The sequence below is a fragment of the Oryza brachyantha genome, chromosome 1 (genome assembly GCF_000231095.2).
Source record: "Oryza brachyantha chromosome 1, ObraRS2, whole genome shotgun sequence".
In the NCBI taxonomy this organism is placed as follows: Eukaryota; Viridiplantae; Streptophyta; class Magnoliopsida; order Poales; family Poaceae; genus Oryza; species Oryza brachyantha.
The window spans coordinates 24,794,789-24,822,457 of NC_023163.2; the positions used below are offsets into that span (position 1 = coordinate 24,794,789).

The 27,669-nt window shown below is 42.3% G+C and overlaps 4 protein-coding genes and 1 non-coding gene across 5 annotated transcripts; 4 read left to right on the plus strand and 1 right to left on the minus strand.

The window, feature by feature from the left end:
- The first annotated feature begins 415 nt into the window (after nt 1-415).
- On the plus strand, nt 416-6,198 carry LOC102712402 (subtilisin-like protease SBT2.3). Its single transcript, XM_006644709.3, has 10 exons — nt 416-906; nt 1,347-1,500; nt 2,031-2,428; nt 2,580-2,675; nt 2,757-2,829; nt 2,962-3,244; nt 3,327-3,658; nt 4,311-4,581; nt 4,959-5,240; nt 5,532-6,198. Exons 1-10 carry the CDS (start codon nt 671-673, stop codon nt 5,942-5,944), a joined length of 2,538 nt encoding a protein of 845 aa, XP_006644772.1. The 5' UTR covers nt 416-670; the 3' UTR covers nt 5,945-6,198.
- Nucleotides 6,199-7,518: 1,320 nt separating this feature from the next.
- TRNAM-CAU lies at nt 7,519-7,603 on the plus strand. Its single transcript is given in 2 exon segments — nt 7,519-7,556; nt 7,568-7,603. It is a non-coding gene; the product is annotated as a tRNA-Met (tRNA).
- A 3,825-nt stretch (nt 7,604-11,428) lies between these two features.
- On the plus strand, nt 11,429-15,003 carry LOC102702345 (receptor-like protein kinase FERONIA). The gene has a single exon (XM_006646303.3). It carries the CDS (start codon nt 11,717-11,719, stop codon nt 14,393-14,395), a length of 2,679 nt encoding a protein of 892 aa, XP_006646366.2. The 5' UTR covers nt 11,429-11,716; the 3' UTR covers nt 14,396-15,003.
- Nucleotides 15,004-16,554: 1,551 nt separating this feature from the next.
- Nucleotides 16,555-23,287, plus strand: LOC102702625 (protein PLASTID TRANSCRIPTIONALLY ACTIVE 12, chloroplastic). Its single transcript, XM_006646304.3, has 12 exons — nt 16,555-16,839; nt 16,926-16,987; nt 17,103-17,774; nt 18,568-18,680; nt 19,069-19,331; nt 19,984-20,105; nt 20,581-20,658; nt 20,762-20,818; nt 20,919-20,987; nt 21,235-21,333; nt 21,592-21,727; nt 22,777-23,287. The coding sequence occupies exons 1-11, from the start codon at nt 16,806-16,808 to the stop codon at nt 21,685-21,687; spliced, it is 1,665 nt and encodes a 554-aa protein (XP_006646367.2). The 5' UTR covers nt 16,555-16,805; the 3' UTR covers nt 21,688-21,727; nt 22,777-23,287.
- Nucleotides 21,726-26,008, minus strand: LOC102702907 (O-acyltransferase WSD1-like). The gene is made up of 7 exons (XM_040520641.1): nt 25,608-26,008; nt 24,892-25,494; nt 23,809-23,875; nt 23,608-23,684; nt 23,263-23,478; nt 22,786-22,923; nt 21,726-22,125 (listed from the first exon to the last, which is right to left on the minus strand). Exons 1-7 carry the CDS (start codon nt 25,872-25,874, stop codon nt 21,958-21,960), a joined length of 1,536 nt encoding a protein of 511 aa, XP_040376575.1. The 5' UTR covers nt 25,875-26,008; the 3' UTR covers nt 21,726-21,957.
- Between the last annotated feature and the right edge of the window lie 1,661 nt (nt 26,009-27,669).

Below are 27,669 nucleotides of genomic sequence, written 5' to 3' on the forward strand. Positions count from 1 at the left end.
CAGCAATCAATCTCCCCGGCTCTGGTACCAGCACCACCGGAAGGAGCAAGATCTTTTCACCATCTTTCTCCCTTGCACTGTGGCGGTAAAAATGGACTGTAAAAATGGCTTCCGAGAGAAGGCTGGAGTGACTGGAGTCCCACACCGCCACAGTGCACGAGGCAGTGGAAAACCGAGGTGTCGTCTGCCTCACCCTCTCTCTGGAACACTGAGCTGTGAGCTGTGTGTTTCGCTCTTTCCCCCGCACGCAGCCAGAGAGCAGCAGCAGCGGCTGCAGCTGCTGTAGAAGAAGCACACACCCAAACCCAAAAGCCAACCCATTGATACGCGCCGGCTAAAGAAGTAGAGGAGGCATAAAAGGGGAGGAGCGTGCTTTCCTTGGCTTTCTGCCTCGCTCTTTATTGGGTGCTCTCTCGTCTCGTCTCTTCTCTGTGCCGCGGTGCAACCCACTCGCCGCTGCTTAAAGCGCGCCACTCGGCACGGCGGGGGGCGGCGGCCGCTTCCCCACATCGCCATTAGTGAGCCCGGAGAAAAGCTCGCTCGGTAGAGCTCCACTTCGCTCGGAGGATCGAACAGCTTCTCTCCCATGGGTTCTTGGTGCAGCTAGTCTCTTTCTTGGCGATTCTTGGCGCACGCGTCGGGGAGTTGAGGAGTGAGGGCTGCTGAGGCAATGGGCTGGGCAAGGAAGGAGCAGTGGGCGGTTGCATGGCTGTGCGCGGCGGTTCTTGGGGTGGCGCTGGCGGGCGCCGGCGCCGGCGCGTTCGAGGAGGGCACCGCGGTGTACATTGTGACCATGAAGCAGGCGCCGGTGTTCCACAAGCGCCTCGACTTGGAGAGGTCCGGGAGCAGCAGAGTTGCCGCCGCCGCCGGGGACACCCCGTCCACCAGCATCCTCATGAAGCCAAGGTTTTGATAGTTCATATACTCCTATATGATTTGGTTTTGCTCTATGTGAGAAGACGATTCAGTTTGGGTTAAAGTGTTCTGACTTCTGCGTTGCAATCTCACTTCTTGGAGAGAGGAGTGTTGGGTGATTTTGATTGTGCTATGGTGAAATGTTAGAGATGCTACGCCATTTTCCGCCGACAACTCAGTTCACTGGTGTAATTGCTGCTAATATTGGGAAGGCTAACCCATTATTGCAGTAGAAATGTTTGGTTTTTTAATCCACGAAAGATATGGAGTTTAAGACGAGCATCAACAATACGTGTGTGCTGCTATTGATAGTTCTGTGCTCACTGCTTAACTGTTTATCTGACAAGTTTTAGCAACTATTGTCCATCACGCGTGTCATAAATTTATTTTTCGTTTTCTTTTGCTCACCAATGTTGAATGTGTTAATGCAGGCCTAATCCAGCCCAGCCTGTGAATTATGGTTCATACCTTGTTCGTCTTCAAAATTCGTTCTTGAAGAGAACGCTAAGAGGAGAGCGCTATGTAAAGCTCTACAGCTACCGCTATTTGATTAATGGTTTTGCTGTTGTCATCACTCCTCAGCAGGTATCCATGTTTTCTTTTATTGTCACCTTTTGCACCATTGTTCTGTAATGTCATATTACTAGTCCTTTAAATTACATTTCAAAGAGAAGCTCTGAAGCTAACTCTTTAAGAATCAAGTTAATTGCAATCTCCAGACTATTAGATGCTGCACCAATATTCTCAAACACTCCCTACATTTTTTGTATAAGCAACGCCATACATATTGAAATGGAGGTAGTAGGGAAGTTCATGGGAATATGAAATTGTGAATTATGGCATGTTGATATTTGATAGTTCACATTGAACATTTGTTGTAATTTTGCTGCTTCTGCTCTTTTTTTTTAAAAAAATGATTATTTCAATATGTTAATATTTTTTGTGCCTTGTACAATCTTGTTGTTTTATTGCCATTCTCTAGAACCTGTCAGGTTATTACATGATTGTTTAGATTGGCTAGTTGTCTAAGTCTCAATGATTTTCATTGTACTTAAAAAAAGTGAAGCTAGTTAGGATGATAGTAAAGTTTTAACTGATTTTCGTTGCAATAAAAGGCAGAGAAGCTATCCAGGAGGAAAGAAGTGGCAAACGTAATGTTGGACTTCTCAGTTAGGACGGCAACAACTCATACCCCTGAATTCCTTGGCTTGCCAGAAGGAGCATGGGTTCAAGAAGGTGGCCCACAATGTGCTGGTCAGGGTGTAGTTGTTGGTCTCATCGACACAGGAATCGATCCAACTCACCCCAGCTTCGCAGATGACTTGATAACTGATAGTTATCCAGTTCCTGCTCATTACTCTGGCATATGTGAGGTTACGAATGATTTCCCATCTGGATCCTGCAACAGAAAACTTGTGGGAGCTAGGCATTTTGCAGCCTCTGCAATAACCAGGGGAGTGTTCAATGCTTCTCAAGATCATGCTTCACCATCTGATAGTGATGGACATGGGACGTAAGTACCGTCTTTTAATTTTCAGTAAAACAGTGGTATTCTGAGAATTCATACTATAGTTTTCTTTTCTTGTTTGACTATCAGTTGATATTTCATTTAAAATTTTTACTCCACATGTCTTTTGATTCTAAGGTGTTTGTACATCCTACAGTCATACTGCATCCATCGCAGCTGGTAATCATGGGATTCCTGTTGTTGTGGCTGGGCATCACTTTGGGGATGCAAGTGGAATGGCTCCTCGTGCACAGTAAGTTCATTACCTTTTTTTTTCTGGGGAGACATATAGGATTCACTTTATCCCAAATATTTATGACAAATCAATTTCCAGCATTGCTGTCTATAAAGCTCTGTACAAAAGCTTTGGAGGTTTTGCTGCTGATGTGGTCGCTGCAATTGACCAGGTAATGATTTGCCTGCAAACTAGCTATCTTCTTTTGGTTTAGCACACATTCATGCCACATTTTGAAATTCTATGATTCATATGGGCACATTATGACATTTTATTGACAGCAATCCATTGCATCATATTGCAGGCAGCTGAAGATAATGTTGATATAATCAGCTTATCCATTACCCCAAATAGAAGGCCTCCTGGACTGGCTACCTTCTTTAATCCAATTGATATGGCTCTTCTTTCAGCTGTAAAAGCTGGCATATTTGTCGTGCAAGCTGCAGGAAATACTGGTCCTTCCCCCAAGAGCATGTCGTCGTACAGCCCATGGATTTTTACTGTAGGAGCGTCTGCCCATGATAGGGAGTACAACAATTATGTTGTACTTGGAAACAATTTGACCATTACAGGAGTTGGTCTTGCTCGTAAGTTCCTACTAGTATTTTGTGCGCGCGCAATTGCACAAGGTTAACTATGTGTGACTCTAACTTGTGTTCACAAATACAGCTGGAACAGATGGTGATTCCATGTACACTCTAGTTGCTGCACCTCATGCCCTGAAAAACAATGCAGCCAGCCCTACTGAAATGTCCCTAGGGGAGTGCCAAGATTCAAGCCACCTTGATGAAGATCTGATAAGGGGAAAGATACTGGTCTGTAGCTATTCCATACGTTTTGTACTTGGCCTGTCTTCTGTGAAGCTAGCTTTAGATACTGCAAAGAATGTCAGTGCTGCAGGAGTTATATTCTATCTAGATCCATTTGTCATTGGATTCCAGCTGAATCCAACTCCAATGGATATGCCTGGACTTATAATACCATCATCTGATGACTCTAAGGTATCACAGCCAATGCTACTCTTCTCTCTCTTTTGCTTGCTAGATGACTTTATATTTCTGTATTCTGCTGTTTATTTTATGGAATATATAGTCATGCAACCTACAAAGTAAATTTATGAGGATATTTTGAAAGTTTAAGTGCTTACTTTGACTTTGCCAACTCAAACACACTTTTGAATTTTTTTGTTCATTTAATTCAAATTCTCCCTGTCATCAGTTCTGTTTATCTTGATTTATCTGTCTTATTTTGAGTGTATCTTTTTTTTTCCCTTGTAGAGTTATTGACTGCTACTCCCTCATGTTTGATAATTCTTATCGTTTTGGGCAACGACATGGTCTTCTAAATCTATTTTTGACTGTGATTTTCTATTAAAACATATACAATAAATACATAAATGTTTACTTTTATTAAAGCACACTTTATGGCTCATCTATACATATTGTCCTAGTAATTTCAAACTATAAAAGTATTAAATGTTCGACCACACCATTATTCAAAACGACAACAATTATGGAACTGAAGGGAGTATATTCATACATTGATGGAATGAAATACTTTGTTGAGATTATATGGAAGCTTATTCTGTGTGTTAAGAAAAAAACTATTAGATGCAGTACATTTTTGTACTCAAATGTGATGCAATGTTTTCAGGTATTTCTAAACTATTACAATGAGTCCCTTGTGAGAGATGAGACTTCAAACAAAATCGTCAGCTTTGGTGCGGTTGCAAAAATACTAGGAGGCCTAAAGCCAAATTATGGCTTTTCTGCCCCAAAAGTAATGTTCTATTCTGCCAGGGGTCCTGATCCAGAGGACAACTCACTAGCCAATGCTGATATCTTGAAGCCAAATCTGATAGCACCGGGGAGCTCCATTTGGGGGGCTTGGAGTTCTCTTGGATTGGACTCTGCTGAATTTGCTGGTAACTCAACAAATTATCTAGTTCTAATCTTGTTTAGAACATAAGTTTTATTCTTTGAATCATCAGGCATATAAATTACAACCAAACAAAACAGTGCCATCAGTTTCCTGCTGCTTTTTTCACAATTCTATCAGGTGCTAAAATGCCTATTCAGGAGAGAGTTCATGTCTAGACTCTGGAGTATTATATCTTGTTTGAACTTACGAGAATTTAGGGATTGACATGCAGCCTTAAATGATATGCCCTTCATTAGTACCATGAACCGTTTGTAAGCATTGATTTTGTTCCAAATGTTGTCGTGCTTAGTACATTTGTTAGCCCATTCCTTCTTACATAAATTAATTAAATAATGATGTTTCTTTTCACCTACTCTCTAGGTGAAAGTTTCGCGATGATCTCTGGTACAAGTATGGCTGCACCACACATTGCTGGGCTTGCTGCTCTAATCAAGCAGAAGTTCCCTTATTTTAGCCCAGCAGCTATAGGCTCTGCGCTATCGACTACTACAAGTCTCAGTGACAGGCAGGGAAATCCAATCATGGCACAGAGAACATATGGCAATCCAAATTCGACTCAATCTCCAGCTACACCTTTTGACATGGGGAATGGCTTTGTCAATGCTACGGCCGCTTTGGATCCTGGGCTCATATTTGATTGCAGTAAGTTCCATTGCCATTTTATTTCTGTTTATATGTTACTATTACCAGTACCTCTACCTTTGCTAGAGTTCTTTGGGGCCTAAATGCCAAGTCAGCCAACTTATACTGTTGTATATTACTTGATGATTGAACTAGCAGCATATCTTGAATGACATACATGTGACCATTTGTCTAACTACAAAATCAGACATAATTTCCCAGTATCACTTTGATTGTCAATCAGGAGACTCTCCGTTTGACAAAATGCAGTGGCATGACCAGTGCCTTTAACATTTCTCTGATGAATTACAGGCTACGACGATTTCTTTTCCTTTCTATGCGGCATAAACGGCTCTGCTCCAGTAGTGATGAACTACACCGGCAGCAGCTGCGGCGCCTCCACCATGGCAGGAGCTGATCTAAACCTACCCTCGATCACCATAGCGGTGCTGAACCAGTCAAGAACGATCACAAGGACGGTGACCAACGTGGCGGGCGACGAGAGCTACACGGTCAGCTACAGCGCCCCTTACGGCGTCGCGGTCTCCGCGTCGCCGGCGCAGTTCTTCATCCCCGGCGGGCAGAGGCAGCTCGTGACCTTCGTTGTCAGCGCCACCATGAACAGCACCTCCGCGAGCTTCGGCAACGTCGGGTTCTACGGCGACAAGGGTCACCGGGTGATGGTCCCGTTTTCAGTTATCTCCAAGGTTGTACACAGTTCATGATCGACTGGATGAAACAGCGCTGTATATGGCAAAAAAAAAAGGATCTGCTTGATCCAGCGTGTGCGGCGGGTGAATCGACTGCCTGGGGGCTGGGGGCTAACCTGACCGAGAGGAGATTTTTTGTTGATCTTGATGTACATTTTGAAGCATGTCAGTGTAAGTAGGATCAAGATGAGTGACTAGTAACTGTAAAAAGAATGCTGTACCTGGACCTGCCCTTCCATGAATGAGAAATCATGCCTTTTCTCACAAAATTTTGTGATCATGTTAAGGAGGGTTCGTTTGGTAGGTCTCCAGCTCCTAAATTAAGATTTAGAAGCAAATTCTAGAGTGAAGATGTGAAACTGCTTGAATTCAACTTCATCTCTTTAGAAACAAATGATTTGGATTCTTAAGGCCCCCTTTGAAACAAAGAAAAATCATAGGAGCTATGGAAATTGTGTTTCCTACAGGAAATAATGGAATCGATTTCTATCAATTTTCTTTGAAATTTATATGAAATGAGCTACTCCACATGGATTTTGGAGAAAAATAAGCATGAGGTCTCACGTCATGAGTTTGACTATTTCGTGTCTAGAATTCTTGTATTTTGTTATGTGTAATAAAATAATAGTTTTGATGTTTTCTTTTGAAATACTATAGGAATTTAATGTGTGTGGTGTTTCATTCATATGTTTTTCTATTCCCGTGATTTCGCAATTATGCTTAAGGATTAGTGCTCATGAAAGTCAGTTGGGTGGTGGAATGGAGTGTAGGGAAACTAAAAGAAGCTTTTCTTTTCAATCCATCTACACGTATGCATGTATTTCTATCCCTCTCAAAACTAAGTCTTTAGTTTATTTCTAGCCTACTCCGCTCTATATGAAGTTAAAATTGTTTATTTTGACTCAGATAAACCTAGGGTTATAGCCGTGCCAAACAGACCTGGCCACCTAGGTAAATGAATTCTCTCTGTTAGTTTTTAAGTATATCATGTGCGTCATGTGCATTTATAATGTGTTGATGGCAGCTGTCGATCATCGCATTACAACATGTAAAAAACTACGGCCTCCATTTCAAATAGTTATTATGTCCAGCAAGGGTTTCCCAACTTCTTCTCTCTTATTTTACGTGTGCATGTTTCTAGACGAGTAAATGGTATATTTTTTTATAAAATATTTATGTATGTAATTTACTTAAAAAATCATATTACGTAATTTTAAGTTATTTATATTGATACTTGATTAATTATACGTTAATGAGTCGCTTCCTTTTACGTGCTGGAGAGAAGTTTCCGATCCGAGCCAAACACAGCCTGCCTTTACAGTTTAATTTTGAACTATAAGTTTATTCTTTTGAGGCAAAAGTTAGAACTGTCTTTTGTGTAACAAGTATATATAAGCATTTCGAGTAATATCCATACTACGTGTCCTATTAATTATTTCTAATCAAATTCTTCCAGGTTTACCTTCAGATGAATTTTCACCCAGCAATTTTTTATTTATTAAGAAAATTATAGTATTTCCACTTTAATCTTAATCACCACTTAATAAATCCGAATACTTATACCCTGTGACAGAACCTGCTACTAACAAGGGGTGGTGGCGCAGTTGGCTAGCGCGTAGGTCTCATAGCTATTGAGTGATCCTGAGGTCGAGAGTTCGAGCCTCTCTCACCCCATGATGTGAGCCAAGTGATGATGAAAAGCTCTCGTGACTACTCTGGGTCGTCACACATCTGCTTATACAGATGATCGAGCAAAAAACTGAGCTTGGTCTTTCTTTCTTTCTTTTTTTATGCATTTTTCACAATATTATACCCAGGGCTTACACTGTTTATTTTTTAGCAGCATTTTTTAACACAATTTTACAGTTATCTTAAAAAACTAGTCAGGTGTAAAGTATAATTCATGTTTTATCATCTAATAACAATAAAAGTATTAATCGTAAAAAAATTAAATAAGATAAAAGAGTCAAACATTGTATCATAAACTGAAAATGGACTTATTTTGGATGGATGGAGTATTTGGGTTCACCGATAATGTTAACTGAATTAACCAAAATTATTTTGGTTAGTCCCAAATAGTAAAAAAAAACAGTTTTGTTTAGTTGGCTTCGGTTTTCTGTTTCAGGTTTCTCTACCACTCCTATCAGTGCCGATGGACAGCGATCCAAGGTGATCCATGGTAGAAAAACCGAGATTCTATTTAAGTTGGTGAGCCTATATTGCTATAGGCGTTATCCTCTGGTAGGATGAAAACATATTGGATAATATTCGATTTATCTGGTCGATCCGGTATGTTTTTTCTTAATCTACAGGATTTCAATACGGATATTATGGTGTGGATGTTGGTTCGGAATACGGGACACGGTACTGCAAAAATATGACGGATATAAGATTATCTATCTTTTGATTGGATACACAATTTAGCGGATAATCCGACTTGTTCAGTCCACTGGGTTAGCTAGCTGCCGGCCTAGAAAATATTAACTGAACGGCCCAATCCACAGATCCGATTCATGGTTTATTTTTATTTTTTTTTAAAATTGTAAAAATAGTTTTGTGAAAAGTTACAAGACTCTCAACATAACTAATACATAACTAGTGGACGATATATCCAATGTGGCAAACGACCGTTGATGACCATTGTACGGGTGGTTAACGGTGCTTGACGCATTAATAAACAACCCTGTTAATGCCCATCTATTGGGCGATTTAACAAGAACACAAGCCATGTGCAAAATGTTCCCGAGATCATGAGTAGGAAGCGAGGAGGGGGTGATTCTGCATACGCCTCTTTATGAGTAGATAAAACACTCACTAATATAACGTTAAGAGAGCCATATGTAAAATCGACAACTCCATCATCTCGAGCACTCGTGACTTGCCACGTGTGTTTACCGCGTTGAATGTATTGTTTAGCTAGTGCGTTATATATTGTTTATTACGGGTTTTAAATTTAAAGTTGATTTTGAGGTTTTTTCACCAAAGTTTATTTTTTAACCTTAGATTTTAGATCGCTAAAAATATGTATATAAAAATTTTATTCACAAATTATTTTTTATTTATAAATATATACTATTTAACTTTTTTCATAAAAAAGACAAACAGTCAGCCTTCAGTTTTCCTCTTTCTCTTCCCCCTTTTCTTTTTTAATCATCTCTTCTTCTCGGTCGCCGGCCATGTTTTCCCGTTAGGTTCAGTGATTAGTGCCGCAAATCTTGTAAAAGTTTAGTAGAAACTTGGACACAAGGGGTAGTGGCGCAGCTGGCTAGCGCGAATGTCTCGTAGCTTGTTTGAGCAATCCTGAGGTCGAGATCTCACTCCCACAATTTTCACTGCAATGAAGAAAAGCTCTCTGGTGTCAACTTGGGTCGTCACCGTCATCTGAACTCAGATGAATCCGAGCGCAATCGGACGTCGAAGCAATCGCTGAGAAAGGTGTTTCAGTTATCGTTAACTGGCATGGACTAAATTTTAGAAATCAAGGTCTTATCACTTGGCTTTTTCCTAAAAAATCAAACGATGTAGTTATAAATAAAATATAAATTATATATATATATATATGTTCTTACTGATCTAAAAATAAACGCAAAATATACTATAATAAAAAATCTAAACTTTTATATTCATATTTTTAAGGTTGAAAAATTACTTTACTTTTGGCCTATAAACATAAATGGAAGAAAAAAAAAGACTAACTAAACCCTCATCGTATATTTTGGGTACTACAATTTAGGAGGGCCTGACCAGTCGCTCCGTTCGCATGTGCCTATAGACGGGCCAGCCTGAAAATAGCAAAATTAAGTTAAGTTAAAAATTAAGTTGGTTAGATAATTAAGTTGCAGAGCTACGAACTATTAAGAGCACGCTGAAATATTAGTGAATTTAACTTTGGGCCATATATTTTGACCAAAGTTTCACAACGGATTAGGTCTAACCAATCTTTTTACTTCACACCATATACAAGTTTGCAATTTGGACTAGGGGTCAACACACAGAAAAATATATGAAAAAGTTTCATACGGCAAGGGATGAATTTTATAAAAGTAAAATGTTGTATGATTTCTTTATTCTTTTCTAGTCTGAAAGTTATCTAACCAACTGCTTTTATTTATATTTTCATTTTACTTATTTTCCCCTTTGATGTATATCAACTTATGCCTTTTTTATGAATATATTCACATCATCTCTGATTTCTATGATTTGCTAAAAACTGATTCTGAGATTATAGCTTAAAACATGTTTCACGTGATTCTCAAACATATTTATATTAATACAAATGAAGATGATGATTATAACTAGCTTTTCTCTCACACGTGCTATTTTTACTCAAACCTGGTCCAACCTACCAACAAGTGCAAAGACATTGTGAAATTTTGGTTAAAGTGCAAAGACACGTGATGTTAAAGTGAAAATATTGATTTAGCCCTAGCTAGTACATTGTGAAATTTTGATCAAAATATATGATCCAAAGTAAAATTTACTTAAATATTTACAATAGCGTGTTGATATAGAGGCTCAATAACAGTGATGATGGCGACGGTAAATTCAAGACCTGCTATCTTTCTGCTACCTCCCTTCTAAAAGGACTTTACCTTTTAGTTTTTTTATGTGTTTTAACGATTTAATCATCCATATTATTTAAAAATTTATTAAAAAGTTTTAAAAATAGTCTTCTAAGAGGGTGCCAGAAGAATAGAACCAGCTAAGGTGCAATACGTTGGAGGGATGGTGCTAAATTAGAAATGTTTTGGCACGGGATTTAATACATAAGCTAAGGGTTGCCTACGAGGAGAGATGGGATGGGTGAATCACTGAAATGAACTTCTTTATTCCTCAATAGTTCTCGTGGGATGGTGCTGATACATTAGAGAGAGAAAAATAAATTAGCATGACAGGCTTTAGCTTCATTCTTATTCTTATGAACAAACACTAAAATGCCCTAAGTACCGTATCTTTTATGTATTAATACACCTGCCCCAAAAGTGTATTTTTTACCATTAATGCTTAATATTTTTACCGCCTGTCTTATTTTTGTTATTATTATATGATAAAATATAAATATGACTTATGTGTAACTATTATTATTTTTTAAATTTTTATAACTTTTAAATAAGATAGAACGAAATCTACGAATTCAGTTAAATTGTGAGTAGGCAGCAGTACAGAGGTGTGTTCGTCAAACCAATATGCCTGCCACCTGTCCCAGTCACGTCCGCCTCCGCCGCTCGCCGGTGGGCCCGGCTCCCGCACATGGGCGCGCGATTCCGTCCAACCGCGTCGCCGAAGAGAAAAGCAACAGAAAAAAAAAAAAAACCGTCCCGCGGAAGACCAACTAACAGGCGGGCACGACGGTGCGAGCTGTCCTCCATAACTCCACCCCTCTCCCCCCATCTGCGCTCCCTTCTCCCGGACCCCACCCCCAGTCCTGTCCCCACCCGCCAGCCTAACACCAGTAAACCCAAACAAACCGAGCTACCACCGCAGCTCAGCAAGCTGTAGTAGTAGTAGTAGTAATAGCCTCTCGCTCGCTTCCCCCGTTGCTGCCGAACACCACCCCCGCCGCGTAACGCGCCGCAGCCGTAGCACCCGGCTTCTCCTCTCGTCTCACCCACCACCGCCGCCGCCGCCGCCGCCGCCGCTTCCCCAGATCTGCGAGGGGATAGAAGCTCGGCGCACGATCTGTGCCCCCAGATCTGCGAGGGGGGGATAGAAGCTCGATGCCCGATCTGTGAGGCAGTGGTAAGCAGTTGGTAGCTCAGCTGGGGGCCTGGGTGGGTGCCCGCCACGATGGGAGGCTCCAGATTCGTGCTCGCGCTCCTCCTCCTCGCCCTGGCGGCCTGCGGGGTGCGGGGGCAAGGCGGGGGCAGCGCGGCGGCGCCGGCCCCGGCGGCGGCGGGGCCGTTCGTGCCGCGGGACGACATCCTGCTGGACTGCGGCGCGACGGGGAAGGGGAACGACACGGACGGGCGGGTGTGGAGCGGGGACGCCGGGTCCAAGTACGCGCCGGCGAGCCTCGGCTCCGCTACCGCCGCGGGGCAGGACCCCTCGGTGCCGCAGGTGCCCTACCTCACCGCGCGGGTCTCCGCGGCGCCGTTTACCTACTCCTTCCCGCTCGGCGCCGGCCGCAAGTTCCTCAGGCTCCACTTCTACCCGGCTAACTACTCCAGCCGCGACGCCGCCGACGCGCGCTTCTCCGTCTCCGTCCCGGCCGCCAACGTCACGCTCCTCTCCAACTTCAGCGCCTACCAGACCACCACCGCCCTCAACTTCGCCTACATCGTCCGCGAGTTCTCCGTCAACGTCACCACCGCGACACTCGACCTCACCTTCACGCCGGAGAAGGCCCACCCCAACGCCTACGCGTTCGTCAACGGCATAGAGGTTGTCTCCTCCCCCGACCTCTTTGACATCTCCACCCCCAACCGGGTCACTGGAGATGGCAACAACCAGCCGTTCCCGATCGACCCTGGCACGTCTCTGCAGACAATGTACCGACTTAATGTCGGCGGACAGGCCATCTCCCCCTCCAAGGACACAGGCGGGTTCCGGTCCTGGGATGATGACTCACCTTACGTTTTTGGTGCGGCGTTTGGGGTATCCTACCCCAAAGATGACAATGTCACCATTACGTACCCTAGCAATGTGCCGCAGTATATGGCGCCGGTGGATGTCTATGGTACTGCAAGGTCAATGGGGCCAGATAAGAATGTGAACTTGGCCTACAATCTCACTTGGATAATGCAGGTGGATGCTGGGTTCACATACCTCGTGAGGCTTCATTTCTGTGAGATACAGTCTCCAATCACTAAGCCCAATCAGCGGGTGTTCAACATTTACATCAACAATCAGACTGCTTTTCAGGGCGCTGATGTGATTGCGTGGGCTGGCAGCAATGGAATTGGCAGTCCTGTGTATCAAGATTTTGTAGTGCTCACAGTGGGTTCAGGGGCTATGGATTTGTGGGTTGCGCTCTATCCAGATGTCCAGAGCAAACCACAGTACTATGATGCTATCCTCAATGGAATGGAGGTGTTCAAGTTGCCGCTTAGTAATGGGAGCCTTGCTGGTCTCAATCCTGTTCCAAGTGTTCAGCCATCTTTGGATGGTGGGTCAGTGAAGAAGTCGAGTGTTGGGCCTATAGTTGGTGGAGTGATTGGAGGTCTGGTGTTTCTTGCACTTGGATATTGCTGTTTCTTTGTGATCTGCAAGCGTCGTAGCAGAGTGGGGAAGGACGCAGGCATGAGTGATGGGCATTCTGGATGGTTGCCACTGTCACTTTATGGCAATTCGCACTCATCTGGCTCAGCCAAATCGCATACTACTGGGAGCTATGCTTCATCATTGCCATCCAACCTCTGCCGCCATTTCTCATTTGCGGAGATCAAGTCTGCAACAAACAACTTTGATGAGTCCCTTCTCCTTGGTGTGGGTGGCTTTGGTAAAGTGTATCGTGGGGAGATCGATGGTGGTGTGACCAAGGTGGCTATCAAGCGTGGGAACCCACTATCTGAGCAGGGTGTGCATGAGTTCCAGACTGAGATTGAGATGTTGTCAAAGCTCCGCCACCGTCATCTTGTGTCATTGATTGGTTACTGTGAGGAGAAGAATGAGATGATCCTGGTCTATGACTACATGGCTCATGGAACTCTTCGTGAGCACCTATACAAGACAAAGAATGCTCCACTTACATGGAGGCAGCGCTTGGAAATCTGCATTGGTGCTGCCCGTGGACTTCACTACCTTCACACTGGTGCGAAGCACACAATCATCCACCGTGATGTGAAGACAACAAATATCCTCCTGGATGAGAAGTGGGTCGCAAAGGTGTCAGATTTCGGTCTGTCAAAGACTGGTCCATCCATGGATCACACACATGTGAGCACAGTTGTCAAGGGAAGTTTTGGTTACCTTGATCCTGAATACTTCCGCAGGCAGCAGCTCACTGAGAAATCTGATGTCTACTCCTTTGGTGTTGTGCTATTTGAGGTCCTCTGTGCTCGCCCTGCCTTGAATCCTACTCTTGCAAAGGAAGAAGTTAGCTTGGCAGAGTGGGCGCTGCACTGCCAGAAGAAGGGCATTCTTGATCAGATTGTTGATCCCCACCTGAAGGGAAAGATTGCTCCACAGTGCTTCAAGAAGTTTGCCGAGACAGCTGAGAAATGTGTTTCTGATGAGGGTATTGATCGTCCTTCGATGGGAGATGTGCTCTGGAACTTGGAATTTGCCCTTCAAATGCAGGAAAGTGCAGAGGAGAGTGGAAGCATTGGTTGTGGGATGTCAGATGAGGGCACTCCCCTTGTGATGACTGGAAAGAAGGACCCCAATGATCCATCAATTGAGTCAAGCACCACCACAACCACAACCACTTCCATAAGCATGGGTGACCAAAGTGTTGCTAGTATAGACTCCGATGGGCTGACGCCTAGTGCTGTCTTCTCGCAGATTATGAACCCCAAGGGACGGTGAGCTAACAGTCGCGGTTTGTCACCTGCAAGCATATTTATTCTTCTAAGCGTATTCTCATGAGTTTGTGGTGTTGATGTTCTCTCGATCTATGGACTGGAAGTCAGAGAATTGTTACATATTAGATATTTTATGTTCTCTTAATCTATGGACTGGAAGTCGGAGAATTGTTACATATTAGATATTTTTGTGTTGTGTTGTATATTATCCATGCTGTGGTGACTTGGATGCTTATTGGCTTTGTATTGTACTCTACCGCCGCTGGTATTAACCCACCAGTTAATCTCTATTACTGTATACAAAAGCTATGGGCATCCCCCTGTTTTCATTTCCTTTCTGATGTGTTTGGTCAGAGCCCCATATGAACAGATGCAGTTTATGTAATGTTTCAGATCTTGGTGGATTGTTACGACAGTTAGCAGGGTAGGGCACTATCACGTCTTTTGACATGTTCCTCGTGTACAAAGCTGTAAACATGTGGTGGCATTGGATTGGATTAGAGGTCTTGGAGGGTGATTGTTGATGGTGATTGTTGCGTGCTATGTTTAGCGTGCTGTGGATGGTGATTGTTGCGTAAGTCATTTTCATGGACATACCTCCATACTGGGCTACGATGTTCTCTGATGTCATATTGTTTTACAAGTATAAATTTATAATATCAATCCTGAACGTTCCGTGTAATGCCATTTTGTGGATGCCGGTTTACTTCAAACTGTCTGAACGTTTCAGGTTCTGGAATCTTCTCCACTCAGTGTAATGATCTGGCGAACTTTTTTCATTCATAGTGATGCTATACTGTATGTATCATTGATATAATGCCTGTCTTCCCTTAGGTAGTTGATTAATTCTCTTACAACTGTGTTCATCAGAATTAAGAGGAACAGAAAACCGAGTAATGATTTTCAGCGCCTACCTGCTTTTCAGCGAAAGACGCGTCGGACTCGGCCCCCATGTTCGCATCTGTCTTAAACAATTGGAATGGAAATAACTCTGGCATGATCTGTTCTCAGTTTGGCGGTGGTGCCAGCCATCGACAGCTACATGTCATCACAATTCACAACCACTTCACATTATGTCCTAGTTTTTTTTTTTCCTTTGTCCTGAAAACTTCTCTCCAACCTGTCCTACGTGCTCTCCATGCATATATGTTTGTCTTACTTGCAAGTCTAGTTCTGATCAGAAAAGAAACGGACATAAGCCGTAAAAAGTAGCAAAGCAATTAAAAAAAATACTTCATGATTACGACTGAATATTTTTGAAAAATGGATTACGGTAAAGAACAAAACTACAATCAATTGTTTGGGCCCACCTAAAGTTTCGTGACAAATACAATTGCGGTTAGGAACGACAAAATTTGCTATTCTCGGGTGATACTGTGTTAGAGTTACGGAAGAAGAAGAAGATCATATACAAAGAGAAGGATGCATTAGTAAATGATTAGTTAAGTACTATCTATTATATTATAAAGTTGAAAAATAAATTAATATAATATTTAAACTATAAATTTTGATAAAAAAATATTACTTGGTAGGTCGAAAGACATACACGGTCATTGTTTGCTTATTGAAAGGGCATGAACAATCTATAGAGACCACCTAGTCTATATGAGTGGGACCATCACAAGTGTCATTAGTTGTGGCAAATTCCATAATACTTGTGTATAGAGTAGAAAGCAAAGTGAGTCTTAAATGTGGAAAAAATGTAATGACATTTATTCTTATGAGTAGTTTATCGGACTATGGACTCCTTTAACAATTAATGCTATAGAGACCATACTCACGGTGTATAAAGACAACCGAGTGTATTTATTATATAATGACTACTTTTATAGCATATTGTTGATGTCCTAAGCATAAGTGGAACACTATATTAACTATTAAAAATAATTTATAAATAAAAAAATTTAAATACATGTCCTCGGCAACACAAAAGTAAAGTCTAAAAGATAAACCATGGTAAAAAAAACCTTCAAAATCAACCATTACAAAATTCAAATTTTAACATAAAATTAAGCGAAAAGATATGGTCATAATCCCAACTTGCATGGGCCGGCCAAGTCATGTCCCGTGACGAGATTTGGCCCATGCACGAGGCCTCGTGAAGTCCACCGGATAATAAACCTCTCTCTTCACCTAAAACCTCTCCTCCTCGTTATCCTGAAACTGAAGAAAATCACCACCCTCCTCCTCCCCTCCCCTTCCAAGCACCCAAACCAGTCCACCAGAAAGCTTCGGCGCGCACGTCCATGGAGGAGCTCACCTCGCTTCCAACCGCAGTCCACACCACCACCTGAATTCTAGACTAGATTGCCCTTGCCCCAGTTCCTTGACCCCATCCTCTTCCGCCCCCTCCTCCATCCTCGGGCTCCAGCCAAGTAAGCGCGCAGCAGGATCGTCGGAGGAGGGCGGGGGCCATGGCGTCTTGCTCCCACACTTGGCTCCTCACAGGTGACCTCTCTCGGCGCTCCTCGTTCCAACCGCCAGTCCGTACGGCTCGGGCCAACTGACCTCCTCCTCCGTCCAATGCTCTGCAGGCATGGCGCCGCGGGCGGCCGCCTCCACCGCGCAGGCGATTCCTCGGCCCCTCGAGTCCTCGGTAGTTCCTCTTCTCCGTCGGAATGTCATTAGAGAATTGCTGAAATTTTACTCCATGCCGTGCTCGGGGTTGCCGTGGGTGCTGAATTTTTGGGTCTGTTTTGGTGCGTGTGCAGAAGGTGTTTGCTGGATTGCCTCACCGAGGGAGGGTGCTGTTTTCTGGCCTATCGAGCAGAGCGCGAAGAGGCAGGATCAGGAGCGTCAAGGACGACTCGCTCCATTTTGATCAGTCTAAGATCGAGGCGCCGCCGTACTCCAGTTACTTCGACTCCACGTCGGGCCAGCTCGAGCCGGCGTCGGGTGCGCGGGCAAGCATACCTGGGCAGGAGTACTGGCCCGAGGGAACTGCAGCCCGCGCGCGCGCTGCCCGCGCACCTGCACCAATGGGGGAATCAACTGGGACACCGTCGTTTGGTAAGAAGCCAGGGAGTAGAAGGAAAGGGTATAAGGAGCAGGTAGCATCAGCAACGGCAGGGGGAGGCGCAGAGACCAGTGGAGATGAGGGAGAGTCAGCTGTGGCCATTGAGTCCTCATCAGATGAAGCACTGGAGGAGACAAAGGATTCATTGGATGAATATGTCGTTTATGAGATGCCAAAGGAAGAAAATTTGAGTGAATATGAGATGGACAAGATGATGGGGCGGCCACACCCATTTGTTGACCCGGAAAAGGCAATGTCGCTAGGGGAAGCGAAATCTAGTGAAGAGCTCTGGTGGCATTGGAGGAGGAAGTCTGAGGAAAATGAAATGTGGTCAAGATGGCAGAGGAGGCGCCCTGATGTTGACACGGTTAGTTCTTGATTGGTGAACTTAATAATTGATAGTTTTTTTACTTGAACTTAATAAGCTTGTTCTATTTATCGTCACTTGTTACCATAACCTAGTAGTAGAATATGATGTACACCGTATAGTCCTTATTATTCATTTTTCCCACTTCACATCCACACTACAATGTTGATGGTTTACATTGTCTGTATGCTAGTCTGAAATATACCCTGTTTGATAGCACAAGGCACCACACAGGCACTAAGGCAATACAAGCCCTTCTGTCCTTTTGTAGCTCTGTATGTGCCAGAGTGTCCAAACAAAGTATATAATATTTGTAGTACTAATATTTCTGGGAGCTAGCAAAAGCTGTAATGATTTTTCCATGCATCTTCTACTGTGTAATGTGGATGCAAGCAGAACAGTCTACACAGTGGTGAACTGGGATTTTGATGCTGGGAGCTGAAAACAAGATGAAATACTAAACTAGATAAGTTGGGTTCATACACATAATTAGGTTCTGCATTAGCCTGAACTGGTAACACTAGTAAGGATCTTCTGGGGTCACCTCTATTCCGGCAATCCTAAACGCTGTGTGGTTCAACTGAACACCTATGCCCCCATAATAAATCCACCACCTGGTGTAGATAAACGCTTACAGCTTGCACATGTGGCATTGCTATACATGGCTTATCAGTTCAATTTATATTGTTGGTTGACGTTTTTAACCTCTTTCATTATTCAGACTAGTTCTGTTAACTTACAACTCCATGTCTTATCTTATTATTTAAATTTTTATGTTTGTTTCATTACTTAGGTCTTTGCAAAAGCAATGGCAGAAACTGGGCAGATTAAAATATTTGGGGACCACCCTTCCAGAACAGAAGCTGCTCTTGCCAAGACAAGAAGACATTTATTCAAAGAGGAGAGGTTGACTGAATACTACAAATGAATTTCTCGTAATTTAGTGATTTAGCTTTTCGTGATCTTCCCCTTATGTGAAAACCATGCTTTTAATGCTAATTTAGATTAGTTTGTATATCTGTTCAGTTCCATCCTATAAGCTACTGAACTCTTCAATTGCTCCTTGGCATCTATCCTTTTTGATTTATAGCAAATATCTGATGGATGCTAGGCATGTCTCTAATTGCCTAATGCCTACCCACTGGTTTGTACTTCAACAATGTGTTATGCCATCAGAAAAATAAATACCGTGACCAATGTCCTTCCAACATGATATTTTTGTGGTATTTTTAAGGTCTATTGTTCTATCTTCCCTTCCTGTGATTCTTTTATTTGATGTAAAATGAAAATGCAGGTTAGAAGCAGAGCGAAGGAGACTTGAAGAAATGGGGCCAATAGCATACTATTCAGAATGGGTTGAAGCATATAAAAACAAAGACACTTCACGGGAAGCCGTACAGAAGCACTTTGAGGAGACTGGTGAAGATGAGAATACTCAACTTATAACAATGTTTCAACATCAAACCGCTGGGGAATTTCGCATCATGATGGGCACTGATGTTCGTATACAACGAGATCCTTTGGCAATGAGGATGAGGGAAGACCAGATCAAACAGAGTATTTCTTTTTTCTCAATACTGATTATTTTATCTTGCTGACATCTACAAGCTGCCTTTGCTGAATTTATACATGGTCCATCCTACACAATCCTCTTTCTCTAATCATATTTGTTCTGTTAGAATATATTGCATGATAAATCCTGGAATCAAGCACATAAAGTGATTTTACCTTAGCACAGAAGTACTGCTGGCATTTACCTGAGAATATATTTGTAGTCCGTGGTGCTTGCTGACTTATGTAGTTTTACACACTGTTGTAAGTGTGCATATTTTGAAATAATACAAAAAACTAAAGTTTTTCTCCTGTCCTGGTTATGGAAGTTTTTCTCCTGTCCTGGTTATGGACTTACATGATCCTGGAATGTAAGTCATTGAGTTTGAAGACAGTATGACTTGTTTTTCATCTCCAGTTTCATGTGCCACTATTGTCATAAACAAAATAGCAGTTTGTATTTTATGACATCTACATTGTTTCTGTATGCATGCACCTAGAACCACCAGGAATGTGTAAAACTAACAAATTCAAACAAGTATTTCTGATCAACCTTATTTATATGCAAAAATAGGAAAAAATGGCTTGTTTTAACTAATGAAACTGCATCAAGGTATATACCAACATGGGAATAATAGTTCTATATTAAAATGTGCAGTTTGGGGTGGTGATCCTGTTTACCCAACTGTGAACTACGTTCATGATCCTGATGAAGTAGCAGACTACAGAGGTCCAGAATTTCATGAGCCTACCCCTGAAGTTGTACCTTACTTGATGGAGGTATGTCATAGCGCTTCCACATAACTTATAGCATTTCACAATGTGCCACCTAAAAATTACCGGATTCATGATGTTGTATGAGTATTGCTTTGGAAAGGCATGTCCGGATAAATATATGTTTACCCATTTTTATTTATAGTACTCTCTCTGGTCATAAGTATGTAACGTTTACAACAGCATTTGGTCAAACTTTTAATTTTTTTATGATAAATTTTATATTAGAATAAGTTTATAAAATCTAATACAGTTCTTTTCGGGGTAAATCTACCTATACCATTTCTTCTGTTTTCAGACTAAGCATCTGAGAAACAATTGATGATCAGAATTTTAAAAGTTTGATTGAATCTTATCGTAACTATAATAGTATACGACAGTAAATGCTAGTAATGTGACAACTGGTGCCAAGCTGCTAATTGGAGATTCTGCTAAGAGGAATGATGACGTTCTGACTTGATATATTGCCTTTCCCTTTAAGCATGGTATAATGATCACAAAGGAAGAGCTATATGCACGTTTAAATGAAGAGATGGAAGATATCAATCAAGACATTACGGTATATTAATTGTACCTCTGGTTTGGTATTATTGATTGCTGATTATAGACATCCCAAATACGGAATATCTCTTTTACTTATTCATGGATTACTATCTTGACAGTATCTTCCTGAAGTCAGAGATCCCATGGCTACTGCTGTTGATATTGGAGAGCATTCTGTGAGTGTCCATCCTAAATGTTTCTGTTTCCCTTTTACCAAAACCTCTTAGGCTAAACTTATGCTCATTTCACTGTGATGTTTTTCTACTTTTCAAATAGTACAATGAAGATAGCGATGAGGAGGAGGATGATGCTGACAAAGCTGTTGCACAGCCTGAGTCACTAGAGGTATCACACTGTACCATTTACTGATGGAAATGTCCACAATCTGCACTTCTCATTTCTCAATGTAACCTTGCAAATTTCTTATTATTACTGGCAATGACAATAGATCTTTCAGTTCACTAGTATGCTTAATGAAGGCTGAAGTGTCTTGCATTACATGGAAATGGTTGGGTTGTTAATAAGATAGCTATCAATAATTGTTTTACTTGAAGGCTAGTCATTCATTTGAACTATTCTGCTTCACCAATAGGATGATGACGATGACGGGGATGATGGTGAGGAAGCTGAAGGGAAGGACAGTCGTAACTGGAGTGTTCAAAAGACTACTGGACAGGCTCAAAAGCCAAAGGTACCTTTTTTATTATTATCAGCTCTCTTCTGATGGAAAAGGTTCAGCCTCTTGTTGCTTATAAACGCTAAGCGAGTAGCATTCTTGTTGTCCCTGTTGATTGTCTTGCCTAACTATGTACATATGGTTTTGCGTAAATTCATGGAAGTTTCTCATTCATACACAGTTTGTAACTGTATCAAGTTATCAACTCCCATTCGTCAGTGATCACAAATCAGTAACTCACAAGTGACAGCTTGTTTCATTCCGTCTTTCCAGGAAAAGTTGAAGAAAGATCAAATGTCGCTAAAAGAAGCTATTGATGATTCTGAGAACTTGACTGATTTTCTTATGGACTTCGAAGAAGATGAGTAATATCTGGGCATTAACCCTACTATTTTGCACTTGACACATGGTAAGAAAAGTAAAGCACACCAGACCATCATTTATTCTTAATTTTTCAGAGAATATTGAGCCAAAAGCCAGAGCTTGTTCACCCTGGAAACTTCGGATCCTAAAACGTCTGATGGTTTTCATCCAGTCATTTGACTTTCTAGGTTTAGTAGCTGCAGTGCATACAAATAAATACCACTAGTATTGAACGGTACAATCATTCTTACGAGTACATATGCATGTGTGCAATAGTTAAGCCTTCATGTGATTCTTTCCAAGGCTCAAAGCTGCATCCTTTATCTGCCTGAGGGATTCGGAGAAATCATCCAAAAGCTCATGACAATCTGGAAACTGTGCCTCGTCCACCGCAAGATTTACCATCATGGTGTTAACGTAACTTTGATAATTCACTGTTAAGGCCTACACAAGCAAACCAAACAGTTATATAAATTAGGTCTTGCTCCATCGCATCTGTACCCAATATAACGCTAATGTATATAAGTGCCTAGTTACTTCCTTTTCAACACCTCACAGAAATTGGTTTCAGTCAAATTAACCTATTTCCGCGGTAACTTGTCATAGATGCTATCCCTCACTCCCAAAATATAACAACGTATAACATTCGAGATTTGTCTCAAAATATAACTACTACACCTACATTATGTTTTCAACAAATCGCGAACTTCCACCATTAAAGTTTCTCACCTATGTCCTCTTCTTAACCAATCTCTACATTCTCCCATTTTAATTTCACCATTTTTTTAGTGCCCGTCTCTGCTCTAAAAATCTGTATATTCTGGGACAGAGGGAGTACTAGGCTATATTTCACTGGAAACTTTCAGTTTTTTTTTCATTAACAGTTCTTTCAAATATTTTTTGCCGCTAAGCCAACGATCATGTCATGTTTGCCATTTATTTGTTTTTTTAGCCCCAGTGACACAAGTGAGATGCACATAGCATAAACATCATATCATCATTCTTAGTGGAAAAGAGACATTTTCTTTTCCATATATTTGAGGATCTGAACAAGTTAATGCATTTATTTAATACTACCGCATAAATATATTTCAGGGAACTTACTTCTGGAGGTCCATAGCCGCTAGGCGCAATGAAGACAACTGGATGCCCACAAAACTCCACCTGTTCAACTGGGCCAATCATGTTGGAGAATGATATGGTAGTATGGGAGATCATACGATGGAAGATAGCAGCAGCTGCCTGTTTGATTCACAAGTTGCAATGCTATTAGTAACAAAGAAATCCACTGGGGATGTGTTGGCGCATGGCTCAAAATTTGACAGTGCAATGCTCTATCTAGCAAAAAGAAAGTTGACCACTGCCAACAACCGGGACTGTGCTCAATGTCTATTGGATATCACAATCTTGTACATCTGATCACGGTGCATTTTCTTTGTAGCTACTGTATGTTAGTTTGGTTAGACAGCAAATACTGAGTCAGTTATTCAATTATACTTGAGTATCCTGAATTCTGCAGTGTCTTGTCAACTAAAAGTGAGGCGATGGTACAGTAATAAAGTCTAAAGAGGACAAACTTACCTTGAGTCCAAAAAGTTTTAGGATAACTTCTGCAGATAAATGTGTGAATACCACTTCCAATGAACTCTTCTTCCTATCAACGACCTTCTTTGCCTTGCGAACGTAGTCCAGTGGATCACTGTGCATGCCTATGAAGAATGGGAGGATTATGAAACCTAGCGCATTTCCCCATTTCACCTCATCTTCTCTGCCAGAATTGATCATATCTACGTATGCCTGGTCATAGCAACGGGAAAGAAATCACAATAGTTTCTACCCGTTGAAAATCTCTACTGCAAATACAGCAATAAAAGAGCCTGGTCCTGTGAGCTTAAATGGCCAATCTTAAATCCCAGGTTCACGTACATGTAGGCTTGTGGTTGGCCTCAAATTGACAAGGAGAATCGATCTCAAACGCATATCCTTGTCAGTGTCCGTGTCACCTGCAAAGGAGAACAAGCAATGTGGGAGTTAATAGCCACTGTATCCGGCAGGCAGCAATTTAAGAGCTACTGTATCATGCTAGGCAACAACTGGAGCATCATTTTATTAGATGCAATTGGTCACCTGACTTCCGGTAGTAATATCGCGACAGAGCAGAGTACGTGATCCCCACCAGGACATCATTGACCGTCTGCGAAGTGCAGGCAAACATAAAGAGAATGAAATAAAAATCTCCTCAGAAGTGAGCTGTGAGCTCTGTCCTTTGCTTCAGTCAACTTGCAACAACTGAACGATCGAGACGGACGCCACAAGGTAAACAGAGAAAATGTATTTTCGTGTTTACTAGGCGGGAAACAGGAGAAATGATACAATATATTAAAACCTTCTCCATCCGTCTCAAAATATCTAATTTTCACCCATCATACGCATACCAATATAAAAACCAAAAGACTAGAATACCATTTCCTTTATCAAATCTCAATATAATCATGCTCCAATTTATCTACTTCTCGTGCATTTATTCCTTCCTACCGATACTACCCCATACTACACGTGTCTCAAAATATAAGCATTTTTTTTATTTTGTTAAAAGATTAAGGTTGAAAGAAAAGATTATATATTCCTTAATAAATGAGCAACGGATGAGATGAAAGGATAGGAGTAGGTGAGATAAAATAAGAAGAATCTACAATGAAAAATGATCGATGTGATAAATAATAAAAAAATACAAGAAATGTTTAATTTTGAAACAGTATTAATGATTTCTCTTACCAAGTCCATTTACTGCCCGCCTCAAAAAAAACTTTACCTTTTTATACAAATTTGAACAGTCACTTATCCAAATTCATATATCCTTAAAAAACGACTTTCTAAAAAAATAGACAGGTGTATAGATTCGTATTTAAAATATAAAATCTTTTTAGAACAGAGGAAGTATTTTGGGATAAACAGATAATACATGACCGTAGTAATGAAAAATAGTTTGAGGGTAAAAAAGATTCAATACCAAGTACCTATACTCTTAAGGGTCTTAGGTGTTCGAAATTAGATGTCAAGGCTTTCAAAGATAAGAAAACGACGAAAAATACTTTAAATTAGTTCTAAATTTAAGTTTAAAATTTAAAATTGGTTGCCATGTTTTACACCGCGCCCCGAACAAGCAGGCCCTGTAATTGCTTGGAACCAATAAAAACAGCTCGCTCTTACGCAGTTCATGGCGTTCTTGACAAACTTGACGTCGTCAAGGCTAAGTCCCCGGTGCACGATGCGCTTCCGCTGGAACTCGCCGTGTTTCACCCTCTTGAACAGCGTGTGCGGGTCCTTCAGGAACATGGTCGTCGCGAAGAAGCTCGCGACGTCCACCACGGTGTGCCACGCGAGCACGACGAACGACCAGACCCACGCGGCGAACGCCAGCGCGCCCGCCGACGCCGGCGGCCTGGGCCTGGAGTAGATCGCGCCCGCGCGCGTCGGCAGCGGCGGCATGGTCGGGAGCCTCTTCGGGTCCGCGGCGCTGCGCGTGCACGCCATGAGGAGCGTGAGCAGCGACATGCCGTCGCCGAGGGAGTGGTGCACGCGGATGGCCGTGGTGGCCGCCGCCTCCGACGTCGGGAAGTCCAGCACGTGGAACTCCCACAGCGGCCGGGACTCGTCCATGGGCTTGGTGGACAGCGACGCCACGTAGTCCTCCACCACCTTGTCCGGGTCCGCCGCCACGGCGTCCATGTCCAGCCTCGGGTAGATGATGTGGTCGTCCAGGTTCACCGTCGTCCGCACCCACCGCGGGTTGCCGCCGTCCTCATCCGTCACCTACACACACACACCCACCCACACACCGTGCGTTAGCCACTGCATTTGCCGCACTAGACACTTCGTCAGCGGCACCGGCGCCGGCGCGGCACACGCGTGTACCCAGCACGCACCTGGATGCTGCGGAAGCGTGGGTAGCGCGCGAGCTGGGCGGCGATGCCGGCGCGGGCGACGGGGTCGTTCACGGGCGTGGCGATGCCGATCACCACGACGATGTAGAAGTCCTCCACCAGCCTCGCCGACGGGCTGACGGGCTCCGCCGGCGTCACCGCCGCCTTGCCGCCGCCGCCGTCCCCGACCCGGAACCCATTCCCGTTGCCGCACGTCGTGCGGACAGTGAGCTGCCGCTTCCGCAGGGCGGTGGCCGCGTCCGCGTCCATCTCGTGTGCCGCCGTGCCTTAGCTGGTAAAAGTGAGCTGGTTATAGCGTAAAAGTGTAGCTGGTTTGCACGCGTCCACCGCACAGCAAGACGGCGAAACACCTGGTGCGATATATAGGCCAGAGACGAGACGAGACGAGTGTGCGCGGGGCGGTGTGTTCATGTGGGGCGTGAGTCCGTCCGTGACCGGCCGTACGGCCCCCAACCGCCAACAGAACGGGTTAATGCTACCAGTACCATCTTTCACGCCAAATTGACCTGATTAATTATGCACGGTGAGAGCTCGCCGGATCAATGAGCTTGCAGGCCGGATTTATTTCTTAATGTGATGGTGATCTTGCGGACAATGGTGTGGTGTCCTTGCGGTTGGTCAAAGCTTTGTTCCTGATGGTTCGGGATTCATTGTTAATGATGGTATAGAGATGGCCAGAGATGCCACTGTGCCATGTACTCTACTTGTCAACGTATGAACGTACTGATGACATGTACTGTACTAATTAGCGCATAGATTTTCTTCGTTAGAGACGAGAACCAAGTGCCCATCATCCATACTCCATATACTCCAGTCTAAGACTGCTACTACTACCTATCACTCCTACATCATCTAATTACTTGTATATGATCAGGACTCCGCTTATATTTATATTTACAAACAAAAAAATATTTTTTTAATCTTAAATTTAGAATTGATTTTAGAGTTTTTTATCGTATGTTTTAACATTTGTTTTAAGATCGCCTCAAACACGTATAAATTTTTTTACTTACAAATCAATTTTAGTTTATAAATATATCATTAGTCCTTATGTTTTAAAAAGCCACGAATATGTACAGTTCAAGCCATGCCAAACTAAACGGGGAGTTTGTTATTTATCCCAGGAGTGGCGTGACTGCGTGAGGCATCTTGCTCCTTAAATAGCTCGTCTTGGTGGAGTGCAAATTTCTGCCAAATTCATTATGGGACGTGAAAATCCCATGAACGACACCAGATACTGAGATACTTGATCCGCCGGTGACGCGCCTGTGCCCGCAGTGTGACTATATGTTTCTTTCAATTACTAGAATCACCCGGCAGTTGTTTTTTATGCGCAAACCAAAAAAACGGTGTTATTCGATCAGTACAGTATAAGAGCAACTGTATTGTATTGTATAGCATAGCGTGGAAACTGATAGGTGAAAACCATGGAAACACTCTATTTAAGTTTTCAAAAAAGGAGAAAGATATCATATTTCTATTGCTTAAAAGCAAAGTCATCCGTCTTTTTTTTAACTCCATGTCACGTGAACGTCACTGCTTCCAAAAAAAACAGAGAAAAAAATCAAGTGATTTCTATAAAAACCTACTTCTTTTGTGAGCCTATGCACTTCCATCATCACCTATACGAATCCATCGTAACACACGGGTATATTACTAGTACAGTAATAATTAGAATATTAGACAATCATGCAAAGTTTCAAAAATAAACTTAACTTTGTTTATTAGATATAAAATTAAGAAACATAAGAGAAAAAACATTGATAGTGTTTTTTCTCAATGATTTCCTAATTTTATTTCTCACAAATGAAATTAAATTTGCTCTTGCAACTTTGTATAGTTATCTACTTACATCTTATCTACTAGCAAAATACCCATGCTTTGCTATGGAATATATTACAAAATATTATAGGGATTAATTTCTTTATCAACTACTTGTTTGAATAACTATTTTAAAATATCATAAAATACCATGAGCTATTTTGCAGAAGAACTATACAGAGCAATGGACAGTGTCACCATCACCTGAGTATAGAAATGTATG